Below are 24,167 nucleotides of genomic sequence, written 5' to 3'. Positions count from 1 at the left end.
ACTCTGCAGATTTAAAGCAGTTCTGAAATCTGACCCTGCACCAGCATGGTCAGCGAGTGTAATGTCAGTACTACTGAATTCTGAATTCTAATGGAATCAATAACACAGAGGATCTGAATTGTTACAGTATAACAGACTGCACAAATACACCAGGTATGTTACCTGTATGCAAGGGCTTGACATGCAGGACTGCCAATCCCATCAGTGTTCGCTTTGGGGAGTGGGTATCTCAAACCATCTGGGTGATGTAGTTGCTTTGAATTTTACGTTGCAATTGACTTTACTCAGTTAACTGTTTATGGGTTAAGATCAAATCTGATGATTATGATGAACATTTGATGAAATGATGAAACAAGGTTTCATTTTTCGTTAGAAGTTTGCCAGCAAAAGCAGATAATGCTTTATGAGGGGGCCATATTTGCTGCAATTACTTTTTGATAGTCAGCCATATCCCACCACTATCCTCCACCTGAGGCTTCTCTTGTTTAGAAACCAGCCTTCTCCTTCTGTCTTATCCCCCAACATGTAACTTTCAGCTCTAGGTGAACCCTTACTACACCTTTAGATGAAAAACAGAGTTTGGAGCTAACAGCTGCTAAACTCCACTTCATGCAGCTAAACAGACAGCTATAAAATTAAAGCCTCTTCCTGCTTCTGTTAGCTCTCACCTGAGGCTTTGGTTATTAAAGTGAATCACAGCTGTCTGTTTCCCAAGCCACTGCCTGCACATTCTTAACTTAATATCTAAGGAGTTAATGGTTTTGTGTATTGTGCATTAACAAAACATTTTTCCTATACAAGAGGCTTTAAAATACTCTGGCTGTTGGCAATACACTGCATCATCACTTAGAAAACAACTTGAAGTACAACTAATTAATTTAGAAATTTGGAAGGATGCAATGCATCCAATATTTGTTTTGTTTAGAGTTAAGGAAGAGTTTGTGCTAATAGAGAGAGCATACCACACAACTTAAAAAAAACCCATTTCAAACAAAGTTCAGTTTTATTTCAAGCAAAATGTAGACAATTCAAGGAAAAGGCTGAGTTATTTCAAGCAAAATGTAGACTTATTTCAAATGTGTTAATGTACATCATTTCATTTGTCAAAACGGGATGAAATAATAATGCTTTGAGTTCAAATCATAACCTGTAAGTACAATATTTCCTTCAGGTGACATTTGATACAGTGTACTCCAGATTTATGCTAACTGCATCCTAAAAGGCCTTGGTTTCTAACCTTAAATGGGGTGCTAAGATTTCGTTCCACATATGCTCTCTGTACACTGAAATAGTTATAAAAGGAAGACAAATATTTCAAATTTCCTGATTTTAAGTCAATAATCCTAAAGTTTGTAATAAAGTAAAATATCTTGAACGTTTTATTACTGATCAGAGGACATGAAGATATTTATAGGCAAGAAGACACATTTCTATTGAAGTTTAGTGCATGTACAGATTGTGACCGATGCTAGTATTCATATTGCACACTGGACGGTTGCAGGGAAACTGTAGAAGTGGGATCATATGGTTCAGTGCAAGTGAAAGGTTGTTGTTGCTAAAGGAAGTGCTTTTAAGCTTTTAAGACACCTCATACGTACATTTATTTGCAGGCAGATTGTCGCTTGGGGTTCTACCTAATTCATCTTATAGGTCCCATGATCTGTCTATGGAGCAAGCGCGCCCTCATGCGGTGATCTCGCATGTCCCTGCAGTGTAACCCCCACTGTTGTTGCACGAGGCGACCACCGGAGGCGCTAGACGACACTGCAGTGACAGCCGCTCTCTGCTAACATTACCAGTCGGGCTCAGAGAAAGCACTAGGAGGAAACAGGGGCTGCACAATTAACAACAGTACAAACAAGGGGAGGCGACACGAGCAAGGAAAACAAAGCGGTTTTTGGTCCGAGGAGCACCTGGATTGCCTTTTACTGTCTTGACAAACCGGGAGAAACGAGTGAAAACGCCGTTTGCAAGGTATTGTGTTGTGAATATTATCCTATGAATTGTGGTTTGCAGGCATAGCTTTCTGAGCAAGTGGAAACGGTTTAGCTGAACCTAGCCTGCTGCTGATAGTTGCTAAAGCCAGGCATGGTTTTCAAAGCACTAACGCGAGGAGCCTCAGTCAGGCCTGGCTAACGTTAGGCCGAGTTAGCTAATTAACGTAGCCACTTTTACCTTATGATAGCTAGTGAGTTGGTAATATATTGCCACAACTCCTAGCAGCTGTAAATGAAGGTTTAGCAGCTGGAAAATGCTTGTAAGCAGTGGGCCTGCCGAGGCCTCCCGTGTGTCGACAGCACACACACAGTCATATACACACTTCCATAAGCCAGCCAACAGTAGCACGGTTGTTTGGTGGACTGTGATTGAAAAACTATAGGCCACGCTACCTTGCAAACAAATAAAGTTCGCTGTCCTGCAGAAATGAAAGAAAGCTAAGTGGCATATTGTTCCAGCTTTGCGGTAAACGCTCCTTTGTTTGCTAGACTCCATGTTATTCAGTATCCATTTTGTTAACATTGCGCAAAGTTGGCAGACTTCACACCATCACAAACCAGGCATGGATAACAGAGATGGGCGGTGCTCACTGTCAGGTTTATGTTGCACAGCTTATTGGGCCGTAGGTTTGCAATTAGCTTTTAAGTTGTACGAGTGGTAATACTTTCATTAAATAGATGTGTTGATGTGTATAATATATATATATTTTATATATCGCTTGGAAAATGTTTTAAATAAATCAGGGGACTTGACTAGCACTTGCTAGCAGCGAGTAGCGGTTGCTAGCTTACCTTCAGATGGTAGCAGGGCACCCGCTGCTGTCTGGACTGAGAGAGATGGTGAGGTTAACGTTGAGCTGTTCTATGGCACTGTATTGTTTGAGTTCTGGTAGGTACTTATAGGACAGGATTCACTGTCACTTGCCACGACAAGTATTTCTAGGCTAATTTACCCAAAGAGAGGTCGAGCGGGTTTGTATTCTCTCTTTGTCTTTTTTTTTTTTGTCTGTGTTAGGACAGGTTGTACAGACGTCAGGTTGGCACAATTTTACTCGGACTCCTGATTAGTACCGGAGTCATTGTGGGTTAGATGTGATCTACCGATTTTGAACGCACCATATGTATTTCCCTCCTATTTGCGTCACTGGTACTGTATCAGGTCAGGAGCAGAGAGGCGCTTCTGCTGCCTACATTAACGAGCATTAGCCTGCGCGAAAGACGCATGTGGCCACCTGGCGAAGCTGAAGCCTGTGTACGTTAACGAAGCTGTGAGCAAGCAAAAACCATCCGCTTGGGAACATAAGGCTCTCCTGTTTCAGCTCTGTCACACATGACACATCATATATGAATGGTGGGCAACAGCAGCAGCCTGCCACCCCACTTTGGTTGCTGCTCGGTTTTATATTCCTGGCTCCAGCATTGCTTTCTAAATGTGGACTCCCTGCCAAGATATAAGAGGAAGTGTGTGACAACTCCAGGGTTTGTGTGCACAGTTTAGAGGATCCTGGCTGGAAAACAGGTTTGTGGCAGTGCCAGATTTGTACCTTTAGGTCACTAAATTCACCAAACATCAAGTGGAAATATGTCCTAAAAGGGCAGCACGCTTTCTATTTTTCCTCCAGCTAACCTGATCATGAGAATGGGATTACAGTTTACTGGCCTGGTGTTGCCTCTTCGTGACTGTTCATGAAACTTTGACTTTTGCCCTGCCCTGTGAACTTAGGGTTGTTGGGTGGGTCGGAGAATTTTGTAGAAAGGGGTCCTTGTTAAGTCACACAGTTAAACAGGAGCAGCAGTGAGATATGAGATGGTGACATCAGTCGATTGCATCACCCGTGGCCTTTCTAGGGTCTTTAGTGTTTGTTTTTTGGTATCGTTTGAGGATTTAGTTTTATAGATTTGTGACTCAAAGGGTGTGTTTACAAACCTAAATTTGAACTGATAAAGTATATTTGGCAATGTAGTGTCTGTTTAGGTATGCTATTGAAGTGAAGGAGTCGGGCATACAAAGGTCTGAGGTGGTGTCTTCATTTATGTGGCCCTGTGTCATAGTAAGCTCATTTCACAGTTAATCATTTACTAATAATGACCAAAAAACTTCACAAGCTTTTACAGCTGCTAAATGAAGCTTTAAAGGTCAGATCTAGATATGTGCAAATCATTAAAAAAACATATTTCCACAAATTTATTTCTATAACTAACATGAGCTTGACTTTTATTAGTATTGAGAGCTTCTTTGGGACTTACTACGTAGGTTAGTGTTTGTTACAGGATATATGGAGTGCACCACTGCCCTGCCCCCACCCAACTTCTACTTCTCAGCTCAAAGTTGCATAACAATACAACTTCATCAAAGGCTCAATCCAGAGTAATGACATGAGCAGCATTTCTGCTTATCCAATGAACATTTGCCAAAAACGCTAATTCATAAGATAAAAAAAAAAAAATCTCTTCTTGTCTTGAATACAGTAACAAGTAGAGGGATACATTTACTGCTACCATGCACACCTGTAAGTGCAGCAGCAGTCAATACATTTCCTGTTTCTGCGGTATTTAACCTTTCAAACTTCTCCTGTTCAGGGTTTTGTGTCTGCTCGTTTTACCATTTCTGTGATTGTACTTGGTCTTATCTGAAAGGTGGATTTGTTTTACATTTCTTTCCTCAGGTGGACAGTCGGCTGCCTGGTCACTCGTGGTAACTCTCCGCCATGCCTTTCCCCTTTGGCAAGTCCCACAAGTCGCCGGCGGACATCGTCAAGAATCTTAAGGACAGCATGACGGTGCTCGAGAAGCACGACATCTCGGACAAAAAGGCAGAGAAGGTAGGGTGAATCTCTTCTTCTGTCAGGTGCAGTGTCCGTCACCTAAGAGAGTTCACTGTACTTAGTAGAGATGGACCGATCCGATATTACGTATCGGTATCGGTCCGATACTGACCTAAATTACTGGATCGGATATCGGAGAAAAATAAAAAATGTAATCCGATCCATTAAATATCACGAAAGCACCTCACAAAACTTGCAACACGCCGTAACTCGCCTCAGAACGTCGGAGCAGTATGCATCACGTGATAGAGCAGCTGTGGCATGCGGGACCTGTCGGTGGTCTGGATAGCATTTGGAGCTTCGCTAGCAATCTGGCATTTCATCTCCGACAAAGTTATCCCCGAGAGAAGTAAAGCAAGTGTGTAAGTCCATCTCTGAATGTTTGTAAAGCATTCCTGCGTTAAGCTTAACGAGCGACTGCCTCTCGCTCTCCGGCTGCTACTTCAATCGTGAAACTGCTAATGATCAGCTGATCGGCTTTTCTGTCGTGAGTCTCTCTTGTTTGTTTTTGGTCCACTTTGCACCAGAAAGAGGAAACCAGCGGCTGAACAACAGCAGCACGTTTAAGCTTGATAAGCTGTTGTTACAATTTATTTAATATTACTTTCTACACCAGGATCTTTTTCTACGTAGCTGACGGCTGTAACTGTGCAGGGGCGGATCTAGCAAAGTTTAGCCAGGGGGGCCGATAGGGCATTAACAGGGAATAGGGGGCACAAAGACATACTTTTCTTTCTTATTCTCATTTAAAATGTCTAGCTTTTAATAAATAATTATCTGACACCCAAAGTTTTAATTTGATGTAAAATGAATAGAAGTCAATTACTGTATATAGTGACTATTAAGTCTAATATATATACCCTAGTAAGCTATAGTACATTTTCCTTTGGGAAGGTACCATCTGTGCAGTCTGCAATTTTGTTGAAGAAAGATGTTGAATCTATTTAATATTTCTTGAAAAATAATTGATTTCTGTGCATTTTTTTTCACACTGCATCAAATTAAGGTTGATTACGTTGATTAAGCATCATGAGGTGGAGCGTGAGGGGTGGTTCCCTATTTTTTATTTATTTATTTTTGTTGTTGCTGGGAGTTGGAACCCTATTAGTTAGGTTGCTTAATATTTATGCTAAGTACTCTTTAAAATACCAGAATAGGGAGGATGGTGTAGGTCTAAGTTTATTAGATTGATCAGTATTGCTGAACTATGAAATATTTTTTTTGTATACAGGTATAACAGAATAGCTTTAGTGTAGTTGTTGTTTTAAACTTGAGTATGAACTTGCAGACTTGCAAAATGCAGCAAGATATTTTAAAAAACAGTTTTGTTGATTAAAAAACACTATCGGATTCATATCGGTATCGGCAGATATCCAAATTTATGATATCGGTATCGGTATCGGACATAAAAAAGTGGTATCGTGCCATCTCTAGTACTTAGTGACACGAGTTTGAAGGAATTTGTTTGAACTTTGAGATAATCTGATATGTTGATGTTGTGCCCTGGATTAATTTGTGTGTTCAGGCTACAGAGGAGGTGTCAAAGAGTCTTGTGGCCATGAAGGAGATCTTGTATGGGACTAATGAAAAAGAGCCCCAGACAGAAGCAGTGGCCCAGCTCGCCCAGGAACTCTACAACAGTGGATTACTCAGCACCCTGATAGCAGACCTGCAGCTCATCGACTTTGAGGTGAGACTTTTGATGTGAAGTTGAAAGAACAGGAACTAGTGGTAGATATTGAACAGTGGTCTCAATTTATCCAAGGTATGCAAGCATTGCAAGAATGCGTCTTACAGGGGCACTAACCTAATAAAATATCTGCAGTTAGAAGCCATTAGCAGCTTTACAGTGACATGTAAGGTCTAGCACTTAGCACACATGATGTAGAGGATTCAGATTGTGGTGAGAAAGTTTGAAAAGGTGTGGATACATTTTATTTCTCACTGCAAACATAAAGGGAACGCACAATAAAACCAACTAGAGAGCACAAGGAATTAAGCCTACATTAATCAGTCAGTATAAGTGGATGGATATTGATGATCTGAAAGCAAAACAGTGTTAAGTCATAATGTTTGTCCCATTCTTGCTATTTATTTTAGGAACTTTGTTGATCCACTAATTGCTTCAGGTGTTGTTTTTAATTTGTTTAAAATCACTTCACATTAATATTAGTTGAAGAATCACTTTATGTCGTGACATGTGCCTTATTTTGGTTCACAAAATGGAAACAGTAAATGAAAATAAAAAATTATTCTTGCGTTTGTGGTATGCTTGCACTCTGGGGATGTCCAATCTGCCTGCAGAGAGCTCTGTTGTACAGTCGTTGTGTGGACCACTCTTGCTTATGCTTTTGTCCGTCTGCCAGCTGTGCAGAAGAGTGAAGTTCCAATAAACAAAAGAGCTGAAGTGAAACAGTGTTAAGAACTATGAAAAGTGTCACTTCAGCACTGTCTGTGCTTTTCATGCTATTTGTTTTTTTTGTTTTTTATCTTTGAATTTCTTTTTGCGGTTCTGCAGTTCCCGGTTAACTCTGCTGTTGCTCCCATGCCTATTCCAGTCTACTTGTCAACCAATTGGCATTTGGCAGAAGTATGTGTCATCTGCTTCCAGCAACACGCAGTCAGGATTTAGGAGGAGTGCATCTGCCATGGGTGAAAACCCCTCCCATCCAAACACAAAAGTGTACGCAGACAGACACATGTGCAAGATCATAAATGATGCTTAACATGTCAGTGTTCTGTTGGTCATCATTGTGTGTTGGCAGTGGACCTGCAGTAACTTTACACTCACTGATGATTTGTTTTTGTTTTTTCCCCCACTAATTCACAGTAGCAAATGCACAAATCAAATGCAGTATAGCAAATGATATAACTAAATATAAAATGCCCTCTGTGTTAGTGTCAAAGGATAACCTGTCTAGGGTTTAATCCGCCTCTTTCCCTATAATACCTGAGGTAGGGTCCAGCCCCCTGATGACCCTGATAAGAATAGAGAGAATGGATGCATGGATAAAATGACGAAAGAGGGTCTGCAAATTAAATTAGGTTCCTGAACTTGGGTAAAAAAAATTATTTAAGTATGCATCTTGTAAATATGTAATTGATCGCTTAAAAATAAAAGCTAAAAATATTAGATTCCTTGATATGGAACAGACTGGTAGGACCCTGCACCATTAAATGGTTCAAACCACATTTCAAAGTGATGTTTTTAAAGCTCTTGTTCTGTTTGACCAGCAGTGCAAAATCTGCAGAAATGTACTCCCTTTTAACTGTGGTTTAAAGAAAAAAAAAAAAAAAAGTACTGTTGTTTTTCTCTTTAAAGGTTTTTTTAAAGCATTTTGTTTTTAAAACAATGGTGCAGGAACTAAACTATGTATGAGAAGGAAAAAGCAGGATGTTTCGAAAAAGTGCACGTGGATTGACAGCTTGCTATTAATGACAAACCTGCCTGTTTTGATATGGGAGCAAACTCATGTCTCGCTGCAATATGTCATGGTGTGTGTGGTAACTGCTGCAGGCTTCCCTGACTCACCCCATCACAGTGTGACTCACTGTACTGTGTGATCCTCCTTCCTCTTTTACCCTCGCTCATACTGCCCCCTTGCTCAAAAGAAAAGCCTGGTGAACAGTTGCAAAGCACAAGAGTCCAATATCAAAGTGTGACAGTAATTTGATATTTCTGATAACTTTACACACTTTTATTATATGTTCAGTTTTGCCAGTATACGACAGTGTCTCTCTTTTTGGCTCCTCTGTTTAGTGCTGTTTCCTGTCAATATGTTTAAACCTCAAGAGAACGAATCTTTCATCAAGGTTTTATTGCCACACTGCAGAAAATTAAAAATGCAGCAGATTCTAGGCCGTTCATTAGCTGTTATGCAATAAAGCACCACACCTTACATTTACAACGGCCCCTTGGCTTTCCACCCAGAGAGCTTGTTGTAAAATGACTTCATGTATAAATTCTCTATTGTGTGCATTTCTGTTCTGTCTAAGCCTTCATGTGGTATTTTTCTGTCAGGGTAAAAAAGATGTGGCTCAGATTTTCAACAACATCCTGAGGCGTCAGATTGGTACTCGGACACCCACGGTGGAGTATCTTTGCACCCAGCAGAATATTCTCTTCATGCTGCTTAAAGGGTAAGAGCATATACACGGAGTAATACTGCCCCCCCCCCCCCCCCCCAATGATTATTTCATTATAATTGTTGTTGTTAACAGTACTTGGTATTGAAAAGACCAAGGAACCAAGTAACTTCTTCCTAGCATAAAGGGAAATGAGAGCTGCTGCCTATATAAGAAAAGTAAAAATAGAACAAGCAGTCCAGTTCACTACAGATTATAAAAACACCAGTATAAGGCATCCTAGAGTGCTACACCTTGTGGAAGGTGGCTCGTTTCTGTGCACCTCATCCACGCTTACAGATATCCCCTGGTCTGCCCTTCACCTTGTCTAATTTTGCAGTAATAGAGCAGCTACTAGTAACATATACAGTTACACTTTTCTTGTTTTTTAGAGTACAACAAGCTACATGCAAGTCCAGGCTGGAATAAGTTTGTGAATCGCTGTGCTCAAAATGTCAGGTGTTTCAGTTAGATAGAATTGGAAGTCTGCGCTTCTCAGATTCAGTAGTTCAGTGAAGGTTTGAAAAGGTAAGTGGAGAGGTTATACAACACATGAGAAGCACAACTGGTTTTATGTTGTCAGTTTAGTCAGATTGTTTCTGTCTTTCTGACTTGGATGAAGATATGAGAATATTTGGAGTCACCTGTGCAGAAATCCTAGCGACTCCAAAGGATTTAAAAATCTCTTCTTAAACCTGTTTTGTGAAAACCAAGCACACGACACGAGGATCAGTCATTTTGTGCCAGGGGCACGGTGAATAGATGCACTACTGTACTGCACAGCTTGACGTGACTGAAGCTTTCTGTTCTTTGTGTTTGTTCAATTAATCCCAAGGGAAGCTATTTAAATGTCTGCAGTAAAGTGGTGCTCTGAAAGAACATACATCTTGTGCGCATACTCCCATTGTGATAGGACTAATGAGGATTTCCCTTGTTGTGTGTCGCACAGTGGAATTGATCCTCATTATCAGTAGTGTAAACATCATAAGCTTTCACCCAGCTCAGTCACTATCCCTGCTTTGTCTTTCCTGAAAACTGAAGGATCTTTGGCTAGCTGCACTCAGTTTAAACACTGGAAGTCTGTTTTATGTGAAACTGGCGGGGCCATATCATACCGTTCACGGTAATACCGGTATAATGTTGGGCAACGATAAGAAAATGAAATATTGCCATAGAATATGGGTAAAACGCGCATGCGCAGTGCCTTTGTTTTCATATGCACATGGCGGAAAAAGCATGCCAGCGACGGAGAATGAGAAGGGCGAAAGCGGATTGTTGAATGAAACGGATGAACCAGAATTGATTTGTAAAAATGCTGCAACTTCAGTGATGTGGAACTGGTTTAGCTTTTCGTCCGTCAGCTACACAACAAAGTTTTTTTGCACTAATAAAGTTGTGGAGTTGTAAAGTATCTTGTCTAGTGTCAATTATATCGTCAGTTATATCGTTATCGCAAATTTTCAATGTATATCGTGATAAATATTTGTAGTCATATCGGCCTGCTCTTGTTCTGTACACCATTATTATGCCAAACATTTTGCAGCTCACTGTGTTCTTGTTTTCAGTTTTTCAGGAAACCATCCATCCTCCTACCTCTTGTGTTTGCGTGCATGTGAAATACAAAATGAGAAATCATTTTCCATATGTTGATGTTATATGCAGGTATGAGTCTCCAGAGATTGCACTGAACTGCGGTATCATGCTGAGGGAGTGCATCAGACATGAGCCACTGGCCAAAATCACACTGTGGTCAGAACAATTCTACGACTTCTTCAGATACGTGGAGATGTCCACATTCGACATCGCCTCAGACGCATTTGCCACTTTCAAAGTAAGTCAGCAAAGTTGTTAATCTATTGAAGTAATGCTCTAAAACATCTATGGTTCCTCATAGCTGTAACTGCCTAAACAGCTTAAAGAAAACAGACTTGACAAAGCACAGTCACCAAATGCCTTGAATTAAAAACCAGATCTCAACACTTCAGCTCTCATGATCTGCCTCTTAGATTCAAAAGGGAAAACCTGGTCATGCTTTTATGTTTATGACAGTTTAAATAGCTGTTTATATTATTATGTAAGCCCTTACTTGTAGTTTGCTACTTCAGTCTCCCATTGGAGCAGCTCATGTTTAAGATGGTATTTTTTCAGGATGGGGACGACAGGCCAGTGCCAGCTTTGAGCATGCAAATCGAGGGCCAAGTTGTAGTACATGTAAAATAATCACTCAAAGAGAGTGTAAGAAGCAACAGAAAGTTTATTACTTTATTCCCCTGGCATGACACACAGCTGTTCTCTGTCATGCTGAGAGATTTTTTTTATTTTATTCTTTTTTGGGGGGGGGATTCTCCACTAAAGGGTATCTGAAAATGGCTAAATCGGGCAACAAAGTCACTAAGTACAAGACAGCGATGTGAACTGAAGCAGGATGATTACTGCTGTGAGTGAGAGGGGTTTTCTTCTAGACACATATTTAAAAAAAAAAGAAAAGAAAGGAAAAACCTGATAAATCCAAGTAGTCAAGTGTTTTAAGTGCACGGCCCTTTGTTAGCTTTGATAGAAACCAAACAAGCTGTGTAGTTACTGTGGAGTTCTTTGACTATTTTAAATCTTGTGCTATTCAAAAAGACTTTCACACCTTTACTTATTGAATACATTTACTGGCATGTTAGTCTTGACAGTAAACGTGTTCATTCCATCCAGCAAGAGATAACTTTGATAAACCATTGTAATAAAGCATTTGTCTGCTGTCTTGGAACAGTTTCAGTCATCAGACAGTGAGCTGACATGTCTTTTCTCGCTAATTTTTAGCTTCAGAGTGGTTCATTTAGTGACAAAACGTAAATGGATTTCTTTGGGTTGTGGTTTGTATCTGCGCTGTACAAATAGGAGACAGATGGGACCCAGTCATAACTGTCAGGTCTGAATGTGTCGCTGATAGTTGGCTTTGTCTGTTTCCAGGACCTCCTTACAAGACACAAGCTACTCAGCGCAGAGTTTCTGGAACAACATTATGACAGAGTAAGTTCACATTTAACTAAAAATATCTAGATTAGATCAAAATATGTAAAAAATGTACTCTTAAATAAACCATATAGCCTCACCCCTGCCAAGGATAGTGTTTGAGACAACTATAAGCTTTAGATTAAAAAACAAAAACAGTTTCTTTTGACCAATTACGTGTGAATTAGGTCTGTCTCTGTTAGTCAGGCGGTTTAAGATGCTGGCAATCTCTTTTTCTAACAACATCAAACCAGCCATTTGGGCGATAATTTGCAGGCTGGGAGCACAACATAGCTGTCAGTCCGTGAGAGGAAAAGCTCTCATTTTCCTGTCACAGTGTTTTGATACAAGATACAGATGTAATTGTGAAAACACCGCTTGAAGCATTTAGATGACTGCCTCTCTCGCTGACCACTTGTATTTTGTCTGCCTCACTGCCTCTTTCTCTGCTGCTCTAGTTCTTTAGTGAATATGAGAAGCTGCTCCACTCAGAAAACTACGTGACTAAAAGGCAGTCCCTCAAGGTAAGAGCCCAGGATTGTGCCAGTAAAGAGGTTTCAAGTAGTGGTGCAACTCTATTCAGAGAGCTATTTAAAAATGGTTTCTAGTGTTGGGTTTCTCTGAATCACTCTTAACATGACTGCCATCTAGTGGTTAGACCACAAACTTATGTGGTTATTTAAAGAGCTTTAATGGCTCCTTCACTGGCCTCATATTTGGAGTGTTTAATTCGATTTCAGTCTGAAGACTGAGTACTTGATGACTAAATCTGTAATCCAGATGTTTGACCACTGGTGATTCTCAAACACATTTTTATTGCCTTATTCATGATCACTAATGATTTATATACAAACGAGTAAAGCGTGACTACTTATTTAAATATAGTAGAAGAAATACACTGATGGAATACATTTTTATTTCTTTTCTCTCTCTAGTTGTTGGGGGAGTTGCTCCTCGACCGGCACAACTTCACCATTATGACAAAATACATCAGCAAGCCAGAGAATCTCAAACTCATGATGAACCTGCTACGGGACAAGAGCCGCAACATCCAGTTCGAGGCTTTCCACGTTTTTAAGGTAGAATCAAAGCACTGTATGCTAGTCCTTTCTACAGAAGAGGCAAGGCTTGAGGGGGGTAAAGAAAATATTAAGGTGCTTAATGCACTTCCTGATTTAATAGTGTTGTGTAAATTATTCAAGACATCAGGCAGACTTTCTTCTAATTTCTTCTACTTTTCATGTGGATCATTTCTAGTTCTGTTCTGCTTTCTTTTGCTTAGTGGAAGAAGCAGCAGGTAGAGAACTGATTCATGTGCCAATACGCTGAATTCACTGAGCCTGCAATGCAGAGCACAGACTACTGTCACTGCCTGCAGTTCAAGACAGAGCTGCACCAGTTCATGGAGTAATTCAATTATAAAAAATTCCTGACACAAATGTTTTGCTTCAGTGCTTCATTTAACGCACAGCTGTGCAGCGCATCGATGTGTTAAACAATGTAAACATGAGCATTTCAACTACATTTGTGACTAAAAACAGACCTGCAGTACAAACGTATTTAGGAGCAACGTGTGAATAAAGAAATCTGACAACATTAAGCCCACAGAGTTTTAAACAAACACTGACAACACAACAGCAGCAGTGATGACGACACAGGCACAGGTTAACGTACATGCAGCAAACGGGGTGAGTCTCATGGCGGACATGGGATGCACTAGATCATATTTATTTCAAACATTTTTCAGATTGAAAATGAAACATAAATTATAGTGTTCACTAAATTACATTAATATTTAAAAATAAGAAAAAATAGCTTTAAAAAAAAAAATAATAAATAAAAATGTATATGGGCCAGTAAAACTCTGAGCCACTGACCTGAGGGTTGTTAGGTTGGACACATTGGTATTATTATCATCCATACATACATCGATCGTGGGGCAGCAGCCCAGCCCTGACCTCCCTCTCCCCAGCCACCTCCTCCAGCTTGTCCGTTGGAACACCAAGGCGTTCCCAGGCCAGGCTAGAGATATGATCTCTACAGTATGTCCTGGGTCTGTCCCGGGGCCTCCTCCCGGTGGAACATGCCGGGAAAACCTTGCCCAGGAGGCGCCCAGGGGGCATCCTTGTCAGATGCCCAAACCACCTCAAAAGGCTCCTTTCGATGTGAAGGAGCAGTGGCTCTACTCTGAGCCCCTCCCGGATGGCTGAGCTTCTCATCCTATGTCTAAGGGAGAGACTTAGATTCCCTCTACCTTATCGTGGTTGAAGGGTTTGTGTGTCCCAGGGATCCCAGGGGCGATGTTGTTTGGTTTTTTTTTTTTTTTCTTTTGTTTGTTTTTGGCCCTTGGTAGGGTCTCCCATGGAAAATTGGTTCTGGGTGAGGGACCAGACAAAGAGCAATTCAGAAGACCCCTATGAGAAGACCATTGAGGGAACAGTTCACCCTGTCCGGGATAGGGTTGTTGATATTAATGTTATTATTATCATTTATGTTTTCATAGCAGCAGTATAAGAATTTGGCATCAAAGCACAGAGCACACTTCAAAATGCTGGTATGCTCGCATTTCTTGCAGCCACCACTTTCTTCTTTAAAGGCTTACAATGAAAACACATGAACACACACCTGTTCTACCTTGTTGTATATGCATCGAATTTTATTCAACTCTGACATATGACTCTACTTGAGATATTTATGTTTTTGCATTTAAGAAAATGTTTTCTTTAAAGAATAAATTTTTAATATGACCTCTACATACAGTCAAAGAGTTTAGTTGTTGTTTTTGTTTGATTTTTGGCAAATCTGAGCTTTTTATTCTGAAAGATCCTCTTTTCTCTTTGAAATATTTATTATTGCTCATTAATAGGACAAAAGTATTTCTCATCAGATTTTTCATTAATCGATGGAATAACAGAGTACTCGGTTACTAATATAATCAATAGTGCAATATATATTGTTACTATTTAGTGAGTTATTTGGTGAAGTGTTGGTGAGCCTCTTCTTGTGAGCACATGTGGTCCTGCTAGCACCACAGATACAGATTCTGTAGAAAACAAAATCATGAAAAATTCCCTCTTTCTGTCTCTCTCCACAGGTGTTTGTGGCCAACCCGAACAAGACACAGCCCATTCTCGACATCCTGCTGAAGAACCAGACCAAACTCATCGAGTTTCTGAGCAAGTTCCAAAACGACAGGACAGAAGACGAACAGTTCAACGATGAAAAGACTTACCTGGTCAAACAGATCAGGGATCTTAAGAAGCCTGCACCTCAGGAGGCCTGAGGCGAAGAGCGTGCAGAAGTTTAGGGGGGGAGCCACCAGGACCATGTCTGGACATCATCCAGGCAACATTTGCTTAATGGACCCCATCAGCAGCTGCTGTTCTGGTTTCTGAACAAAATGTAAGAAACAAATTAAAAAAAGAAAAAAAAAAGAAAAGAAGAACAAATCTACTCGTATCAACTCGTCAGGAAGTTGCCAGCTCCTCTGCACCCCGGAACTTTTTTCTTTTTGTTCCTTTCAGTCTTTTTCCCTCAAAAGAGAAAATAATAGTTGCTGCTGCTTTCTTGCACATCGAGACATTTACAGTATATTATATTGACACAACCCACAGCCCATCAAACACAGTGGCAGAAAATATCCGTGCATTTAAAGTAAGGCAGACTTCCTGCAACAAAAATGGACCCGTTTACACAAACATGCGTATTACAAAAAAAACAAAACATGCATACACACATGCTGCAAGAATGTGTGTATGTCTTGGAAATGGTACGAGCAAGTTGAACATTGGTGTGTGTGTGTGTGTGTGTGTGGTCGTTGCATGCCTCGAAATGTGACAGATCCATTGCTGTGCCCGGCGTCGGCTCTGTGATGGCCTGCCGAGCCCGGCACCCACGTTCAGTGCCACAAACTGAAATTTGTGTGCATCACAGCAACATGTATGCCTTCATCCAACAAAGCAACAGCGGCTCGTTTTACAGGGGCGAACTCTCAGACGCCATCGCACCGTTTACCTCCCGTGTGCTTCGTCACCACAGGGCACATGAAGCACAGGCGCAAAGCAGGGAGGGAGGAAAGGTATAATTCTGGTGAAGCCCAAGACATGGACATTTTTATTGTTTTCTGGGACAGGATGAACATGTACATATGCCTTTTTGTTTCTTTTCTTTTGCTTTGTAGATTTTTGTTTAACCTTGACACATGAATATATATTATATATATTACCTTAAACATAATGTTTTCGGTTAATTGTAATCAAATTGCTTTCTAAACCATAAAAAACAACACAAGTTAAGTGACATTGTTTTTGCATTTCATTTTACTGCTGATTGCTGGTGGGTTTCTTTGTACATACTTTGAAGGGCCAGCTCACGTTTAGCTAACCTTATAGGATATTAACAATTTGTCCAGCAGAGGAATGTCATTGTATTAGCTCTGGATCTCTTAATCTTCTTTTTATTCTCCATCTACATTTTTGAGTATTTCAGACTCAGACTGCTGAATATGTATTGGGGGAGGTGATGTAGGCGCAGAGCATTTACTGAAACATTAAAGCCTGTGTGTTTGTGCACTTTGTGAAGTACTGGATGATCAGCATCACTTACTGGAGTTAGGGTGATGAAGATTTCCCCAGTTTCTTCATTAACTTGTTTTTTTTTTTTTTCTTTCTCTCTCACTGTTTGGCATGAGGCCCTGGAGTGCTGTGCAACCCCACAGTGAGTGTACTTCTGGGGTGACCTCATTAGGACTTTGGAAACTCAGCACATCTTTCCACATTCTTACCCCACCCCCTACACCCTTTTTTTCCCTTGTGTTTGAGCCTGTCTCTTCAGAGGGTTGATTTAATTCCAGTACAATTGTGAACGTAAAGCATTGTGGGTAGCAGAGTACTTTGGGCATCTTGGATTGTCCTCATGGTACTGAGCAAAACTGATGAAACCACAGATTTTTCTGCATTTACACTGAACTCGGGCAACGTGTTATGGTCAACACATTCAAGCAATTTAGACAGAAACCAGAAGCCCATAGTTCTTCCATGAGCATTGAACAAGCATGTTGCTCCACTGGCTGTGCATGATGCTGTACTAAAGATGTTGTACTGGAATTGGTTTTTCCAGCTATTTAACAACATTGAAATGTCCAGTTGAACTCTTGGCTACATGGCTGTACGCTGGCTTTGACTCCAGTTTCAGCAACAAGCGTGTGGGTGCTTTCAGAAGTGTCAAAGGCTTGGGCCCTACAATCGAAATAAAGGAATAAAAACAAAACAAACAAAAAAAGTATTTGGAATAAAACAAAGCCTGTTGTTGCTTTCCTTCTGACTATCAAAGTCTCGGCTGTTGATTGTATGTGTGCTCTGTGATTCTAAGGTTCATGTGGGTGCTTGGTAAAAGCATTACAAAGTCAAGTGTCTTGTAAATAGCCTTTTCTAATTTCTCCACTCATTTTCAGTCCAGTCCTTGTACCTGACCATTAACACTGACTGATGAATCCTTCTAACATAAAGATGGGAATCGCTCAGTCTATGCAGAACAGACAACTTACAAAAAGCAAAATTTGTAATTGAATCTTTAGGAACTTTGTTACCATTCTTTAGTTGAACCTATGGAAACTGCCAAAGATAAAATGGCGACAGACACAAAATAGTATTTCTGAAACACTAGGTGATTCCTAAGGCGCTGTTGGCTCAAAACGTATAATATCCCAGCATGGTGTGAAGGGTGTCCTTATTAAATAAGGAAGCTAGAAAAGTGGAGGATGAAAGAAGTTTCAGGCCTTAACGCTACAACAGATAAACGGTGTCTGAATCCATGTTTATGGAGGACTTCAGGCGAGAGGTAGAACAGTGAATGTAGTGTCGTCTGTAAAACACAGTGGAGGGTCTGTCATGGTTTGTGATTTTACCAAAATTGATGGAATTACGAACACACAACTGTCAGATTTTGATCCACTGTGAAAGATCATCTAGAAAGCATCTGATTGGCAGTAATTTCATTTTTCTGCCAGTGCAGTAAACCCATATCTAGAGAGTGTTCCACTGTGTGTTTTTCTACAAGTCACGGATTGGTGTCCCTAGAACCCGGACCTCAACATTACGAAAGCAGTGTGGGGTCATCTTAACAGAGAACAGACCAAAAGGCAGAAACATGCAAAGAAGCGTTTTGAATGTCCTTCAAGGAGTTTGGAGAACTATTCCTGAAGAAACAGAACCCTGGTTTCTCGCTATATTAAGGCAGGACCTATACCACACCACGTAGCAATATTCCAGTGTAGAAATACTGTTGTTGGAAAACTGACCTATCACTACTTAAGTATCAAAAGTTAAGTGTCAAACCATAAAGTGCTCTTCAAGATCATGTATGTGCATGAAATCAGAGCCAGTCTGAGAAAAAGTTTGAGACGCTGAGAAATGAACACATTAAGCTGTGTGTGAATGCAGACCGATGACCGTTTCATACAGTCACTGATGAAGACAACCAGATCAGGGTCAGAAGTGTGAGAAAAGGCTAATAATTACTCACTACATCATCTTGTGGTACAAAGTGGTAGTACAGCGGCCACTCCATACTTCTTTAACACAGTGCATACATAGCACGGTTACCACTCTGCCTCACAGAAAGAAGGTCGTGGTTTTGAATCCACCATCTGGCCTTTCTATGTGGAGTTTGCATGTTCTCCCCGTGTCTGCGTGGGTTATCGCTGGGTACTCTGGCTTGATCCCGCAGTCTAAAGACATGCAATTAGTGGGGTTAGGTTAATTATGGATAGATGGATATTTTGCACACAGACTTTAGCCGTTTCTTCATATTCTGTTGATAGGTTTAGTTAATTTTAAAAGATTTTAATAATTTCAAGCAGAAATTTAAGCTGAGGGTAGATAAGTTTGAATATATCAGCATATATTATTATAAAATATCATTATAGCTACAGCCTTAGTTTTATGTGGAAACTGTTTGTCTCGTTAATAAAGCTGTTCCTCTGAACAGTAGACAGTAAAGCGGCAGATTGGTCCTTTAAAGGACGATTAAAAAAAGCACACTTCCGGTGGGCAGAGACAAAAACAGAGAGGCACCCCGGTGGTGACAGCAGAAAAGAGGGCGAGAGTAAGGGATCTGTCTGAGAAAGGTGGCCAGCTATCGTCAACACAGCCCGAGAGTGAAGTCACCTGCAGCGGATAGACAGGCGAGCAGTGACCGCCCCACTACCCCGGAGCCATGGTGAAGATCAGTTTCCAGGCTGTCTCGGGACAGAAAGTGGAAAAAGAGAGCGATGGCGACAAGACCGAGATCCTCATTCCTCATCCGATGGTGAGCAAAAGAGTCGCCTGTTCACATTTAACCCATTATAATCGAGCATGATATCAACTCTTGTGTGTAGATGGTCTTTATGTAACGCGATGCCTGCTGTGTGTCCAGCAGGCTCACCTGCCTGCTTGGTCCGCAGGGCAGCCTGCACCTGCTCGGTCATGAGCAGCAGCAGGGGGATTTTTTTTTTCCCCTTTTTTTGACAGCATCTATCGACATTTGGTTGGGAACAAAAACATGTCATTGCTGTGACGCTTTCCTGTGCGCCAGCGCGCTTTGTGCACGTTTGATGCAAGTTATTCCAATGTGCAAAAAGCACAGCAAAAAGCCACAATGTACCAATTTAAAGGCTTTGTACTTGGTTTATCTGTCGATTTCCCCTGCAGTGCTGATGTATTCAGCAAAAACAAAACCCCCAAGCTTTCAAAAAAGGGTAGGGGGGGTAAAAAAAAAAAAAGGGGGGGGGGGGTAGAATGCAAGAAATGCAGAGCTTTGGGATGACAAAATGGCAGATGGGTTGCCGAGGCTTGCAGCGCATGCAGGATTATTTGTCACAGCTCTAAAGGGAGGCAGAGCTGCGGAGTCCTGAAGTTTGCTGTGCTGCGGAATCCCCCTGCATCACTCTTATTAAAAAATACATGGCTGAGCAGCAGAGACGACAAACACCGACAGAATACAGAGGAGGCGTCCGGCATTGCATAGGAAGTGAATATCGCAGGAGTGCAGAGCTGCGGCCCCTGAGTGACTTGCGCTCCTCCAAATGTACTGAACAGGAGACAGACAGACAGACAAGGCCTCATGGTGTGACACGCACTCAGCTGCTGCCACGATCCCATCTCAGTGGGACGGAGGAACACAAAGAACTTGCAAAAGTCTGCCTTCACACATACACTGCTGTCTCCTTGTCCTTGTGCACCCTCCAAATGCTCCCTCCAAAGAACAAAGGCTTGAAGAATCAAATTCAGCTCAAATAGCAAAAGCGGTGTCCTGAAATTAGGCACTCGGGCCATACCACGCAATGTTGGTGGGGTGAGGGGGGTGGTTGGTGAAAGCTTTCAAGCATTTTGAAGTCCTCTCCCTTTAAAATAATAATAATAATAGGAACACACGCAAACACAGTTGCCATCATTTTTCTTTGAGGTATCCTCAAAGAGTCTTTTTTTTCACATGCACACAGTTGTTATTTTTCCCTTCATAGCTCCAGCTAAGAATAGCAGCCCTTTGTTTCCTTACAGTCTGCTTTTCACAAGATAATTTCTCCTGCTGTAGTTACTCTGCAGCACATCTACAGTAATTCGCTGAGCCAGTTCTCAGATAGTAGCCACTCGCTGTGTGTGTGCGCGTTTCCTTTTACAACAATAATGACTAACTGTGTGTAGTGCCACCCTCCAAACACTGGCTGGGTGCGTGGCATCAGCAGATGGGCTGCGAGACTGGAGGCGTCTGGGAAGATTACTCACTATCTAAGTCAAGTTTTCATTACCCGCCGTCTCCGTCAGCCTTTCCTCCTGTCCGAGATCCGTGCTGCTAATTCCTGCAGTTAAATTCAGATTTCTTTTCAGCCACCCGTCACGCGATCGAATCGAAGCTGGCTAGAAATGCTGCTCTGTGCACTTCTCGAAGTTTTAATGTATGCATTTGTGGTGTCCTCCAGGATGAGGAGGAGCTGGTCCTACCCCTGCGGCCCAAGAAGTCTCCTCTCAATGGCCTGTGCTGCCTGACGTTTGGTCTGGTGGTCTTCATGGCTGGTCTGGTTTTAGCCTCCATCTTTGTCTACCGCTACTACTTCATACCTCATGTAAGACTCGATTATGCTCTGCAGTGTGCCATATGTGTGCCCTTGTTGGCCTTGCAATGAAACACTGCACTAAAAAATGGGGGGGAAAATGTTCTTCTTTTTAAAAACAATAAATAATTGTAATCACTGCCATCTGAGACGGATAATGTTGCTGCAGTCGTGTTTCTTGGCTGCTGTGTTGCATTAAAAGCTGATCTGTGTGCATGTGTGTAGATCCCAGAGGAGAACTTGTTTCACTGCAGGGTGCTGTATGAAGACTCTGTGTACGCTCCGCTGCGTGGCCGTCAGGAGTTGGAGGAGAATGTCGGCATCTACCTGGCCGACAACTACGAGAAGATCACTGTGCCCGTGCCTCACTTTGGAGGAAGTGACCCTGCTGATATAATCCATGATTTCCACAGAGTGAGGACAAATATACACATGTTACATATAGGTCTGATATTCTACCCCTTAAAGACACATTAACGCCACACTCGCATGTCTCCAGAATGTCTATTTCAAGTTTCAGCCTCAAATACAACACACATAGATGCAGTTCTGAGCCAAAATGTGGGTTGTAACATTTTTTCAGTATGATAACTTCTTTTTTTTTCTTCTTCTAGTAAATGTGAACATGGAGTTTGTCTGAGTTCATGAAAATCTGCAGTCCAGGAGTATAGAACAGCTAGAGTTTTTCCACACAGCTCATAGGCTGCTTTAAAAACAAGACTTCATATTCGTTGTCTTTGTCAGCTGACAAGAATTGGGGGAAAATATGAACATGAGGCAGATTTCATTGCTCATTCGGCTGCATCAGAGGGAGTGAGTGCAGAGCATCGGAAAGAAGCATACAGCTAGCAGAAAGTGGACTCTAACTATACTGTATACTCATTGCTCATTTGGCCAAAGTGCAAAGCTGTCGTCTAATGCTAACTAGCTTTGTTAGCAAAGTGCATCCATAGACGACATGGGTTTATTGCACTGCAGACACAGACACCTGCTACTTGGTGCTGAGAAAATAAGTAAATAAATGATGTAGCCCCATGCACTTATACAGTGAGCCTGATAATCATTCATATTTAAGGCTTTTTACAATTTTTTTTTTTTTTTTATATATTTTTTTTTTTTTTTTTTTTTTTTTTACAAAACACAAAACTATGTTGTAAACAAGTGGCCTTTTGAGGAACTGCGGTCTTCACCGATTCCACGTTGGCTTTATCTTTCAACCAAAAAAGTTGCAAAATATACAGAAAAGCTAACATTACTGACTTACTTTAAATATCAAAGTTCAGTCAGTGAAATACTGACCTGCTTTTGTTTTTAAATGAGAATGAGAGTTTAATTTTATTGTTAAAGCACCAAATGAAATTCTAGTCAGCTAAAGGTGCTTTACATTGTAAGCTAAAGACGCTACAGTAATGGAGAACTGGTCATAATTAGATTGCTTTGTTGTTGTTTCCAGGGACTGACTGCATATCATGACATTGCTCTGGACAAGTGCTACGTTATCGAGCTCAACACCACCATTGTGATGCCTCCGCGCAACCTCTGGGAGCTGCTTATCAATGTCAAGGTAACACAGCCAATCTTAGGCGACATCTCCAGCTGTTACCAAATGCTGGAAGCTAACATATTTAGCAGTGTAAGAAATGAATAAGAAGAAAACCACCCCACTTCTTTTCTTCCTTTATTTGTAATATCGTTGGTGTACTCTGTGATGTATTGATACACTGCTTATTATGTGGACACACTAACAACTAGCATGGCTTAGTAAGTCTGTCGAAGCTTCCCAAGCTTTTTAATTTAAAGAAAAAAAAATTTAACCTTCTTTGCTGATGTTCGAAGGAGTTGATACTTTTGGCAAAGTTAAAATTAATTTGAGTTAATACACCATTTTGGTATTGTTTAACTGGAAATATTCCTCTGCTACAATTTGCCAGCATTAAAAGTCACTCGGGAAAATTTCCACAGATGTCAGTCCCCTCAAGAATTAGTATTGCAGCATCATCAGCCCCTTTGTGTTCCCACCGAGCTTGTTACTGTGTCTCTTGCAGAAGGGCACATACTTGCCTCAGACCTACATCATCCATGAAGAGATGGTGGTGACCGGCAAAGTGCACAACATGCGTCAGCTGGGACCTTTCATCTATCGCCTGTGCAACGGGAAGGACACGTACCGCCTGAACCGCCGCGTCACCCGCAGGCGTACGTTGGGGTTAATGTGGCCATTAAAAAGAGCTGATACATGCCTGTGTTTTTGTTTTCTTTTGGGGGATTAAGAGGTTTATCGTTTAAGCTGTGATTGTATCTGAAGTTCAGCGACTCGGCTGATCGCCTCTCTGTGTCTCGCCCCATTTTCCCTCATAGGCATCAACAAGCGTGACACGAAGGACTGCCACCACATCCGCCACTTTGAGAATACATTTGTGGTGGAGACGGTTATCTGCGATGAAGCGTAAACGCGACTGTCATCTGTGAGATTCCCGCCCACACAAAGGCACATCACCAGTCATGTCTCCAGCCACTGTAGCAACCTCCTGTGGATCTGATCATGTCTGAGTTGCACTTTACTTGTTTTTGTTTTGTTTTTAATTTTATTTCAGTACCTCCCCTTTATTCTGTTTCGAATTAGGTAATATTTACCCTAAAGTGTGATGCAATACTAAGCTGCTGGTTATGTCACAGGATTTTCCATGTAGCAAAGGCCTTAAGCCAAAAATAATGATTTCAAGACATCTCCTCTTTGGGGATTTGTATGATGGTTACCGTTGCCGGGGGAGACGACTTTCTCCCCATGTTGTTTTGTTGTGCTCCCCTTGAGGTTACGTTGTTTTCCTTAGTTATCTACACAAAGCATGAGGTATTGCCTTCCTGAGCAAACATGGATTCATTTATTTATATTTTCTCATGTTCAGTGTAATGTAACTGTTGATGACTAGTAGCTTGCTTGCATCTTTAGCCTCTTGCTTACCTGTTGCTTCTGCCTTCATCCTGTTAAAAAGCACTATCGCACAGTAGACTTTAGACCAGGCTGCATTGGGCATTACACTTACTATTTTTCTTCTTTGGGAATAATATTCTGCCCCTGAAACACAGACCCATATTTCTTTTTGACCTCTAATTTGTCACACTTTTTCT

At 41.3% G+C, this 24,167-nt stretch overlaps 2 protein-coding genes across 2 annotated transcripts; both read left to right on the top strand.

Annotated features, from left to right (window-relative positions):
- The first annotated feature begins 1,760 nt into the window (after positions 1 to 1,760).
- Positions 1,761 to 16,242, top strand: cab39 (calcium binding protein 39). Its single transcript, XM_026192526.2, has 9 exons — positions 1,761 to 1,974; positions 4,664 to 4,819; positions 6,348 to 6,512; positions 8,844 to 8,962; positions 10,610 to 10,778; positions 11,906 to 11,965; positions 12,406 to 12,471; positions 12,883 to 13,026; positions 15,042 to 16,242. Exons 2-9 carry the CDS (start codon positions 4,706 to 4,708, stop codon positions 15,228 to 15,230), a joined length of 1,026 nt encoding a protein of 341 aa, XP_026048311.1. The 5' UTR covers positions 1,761 to 1,974; positions 4,664 to 4,705; the 3' UTR covers positions 15,231 to 16,242.
- A 2,759-nt stretch (positions 16,243 to 19,001) lies between these two features.
- On the top strand, positions 19,002 to 24,110 carry itm2ca (integral membrane protein 2Ca). The gene is made up of 6 exons (XM_026193406.2): positions 19,002 to 19,255; positions 20,907 to 21,050; positions 21,264 to 21,452; positions 22,492 to 22,602; positions 23,084 to 23,234; positions 23,397 to 24,110. The coding sequence occupies exons 1-6, from the start codon at positions 19,163 to 19,165 to the stop codon at positions 23,486 to 23,488; spliced, it is 780 nt and encodes a 259-aa protein (XP_026049191.1). The 5' UTR covers positions 19,002 to 19,162; the 3' UTR covers positions 23,489 to 24,110.
- The last annotated feature ends 57 nt before the right edge of the window (positions 24,111 to 24,167 follow it).

Source organism: Astatotilapia calliptera, chromosome 14 (assembly GCF_964374335.1).
Source record: "Astatotilapia calliptera chromosome 14, fAstCal68.1, whole genome shotgun sequence".
NCBI classification, from domain to species: Eukaryota; Metazoa; Chordata; class Actinopteri; order Cichliformes; family Cichlidae; genus Astatotilapia; species Astatotilapia calliptera.
The sequence above is the reverse complement of the archived record's forward strand: the minus strand, read 5'-3'. Positions and strand labels throughout refer to the sequence as shown.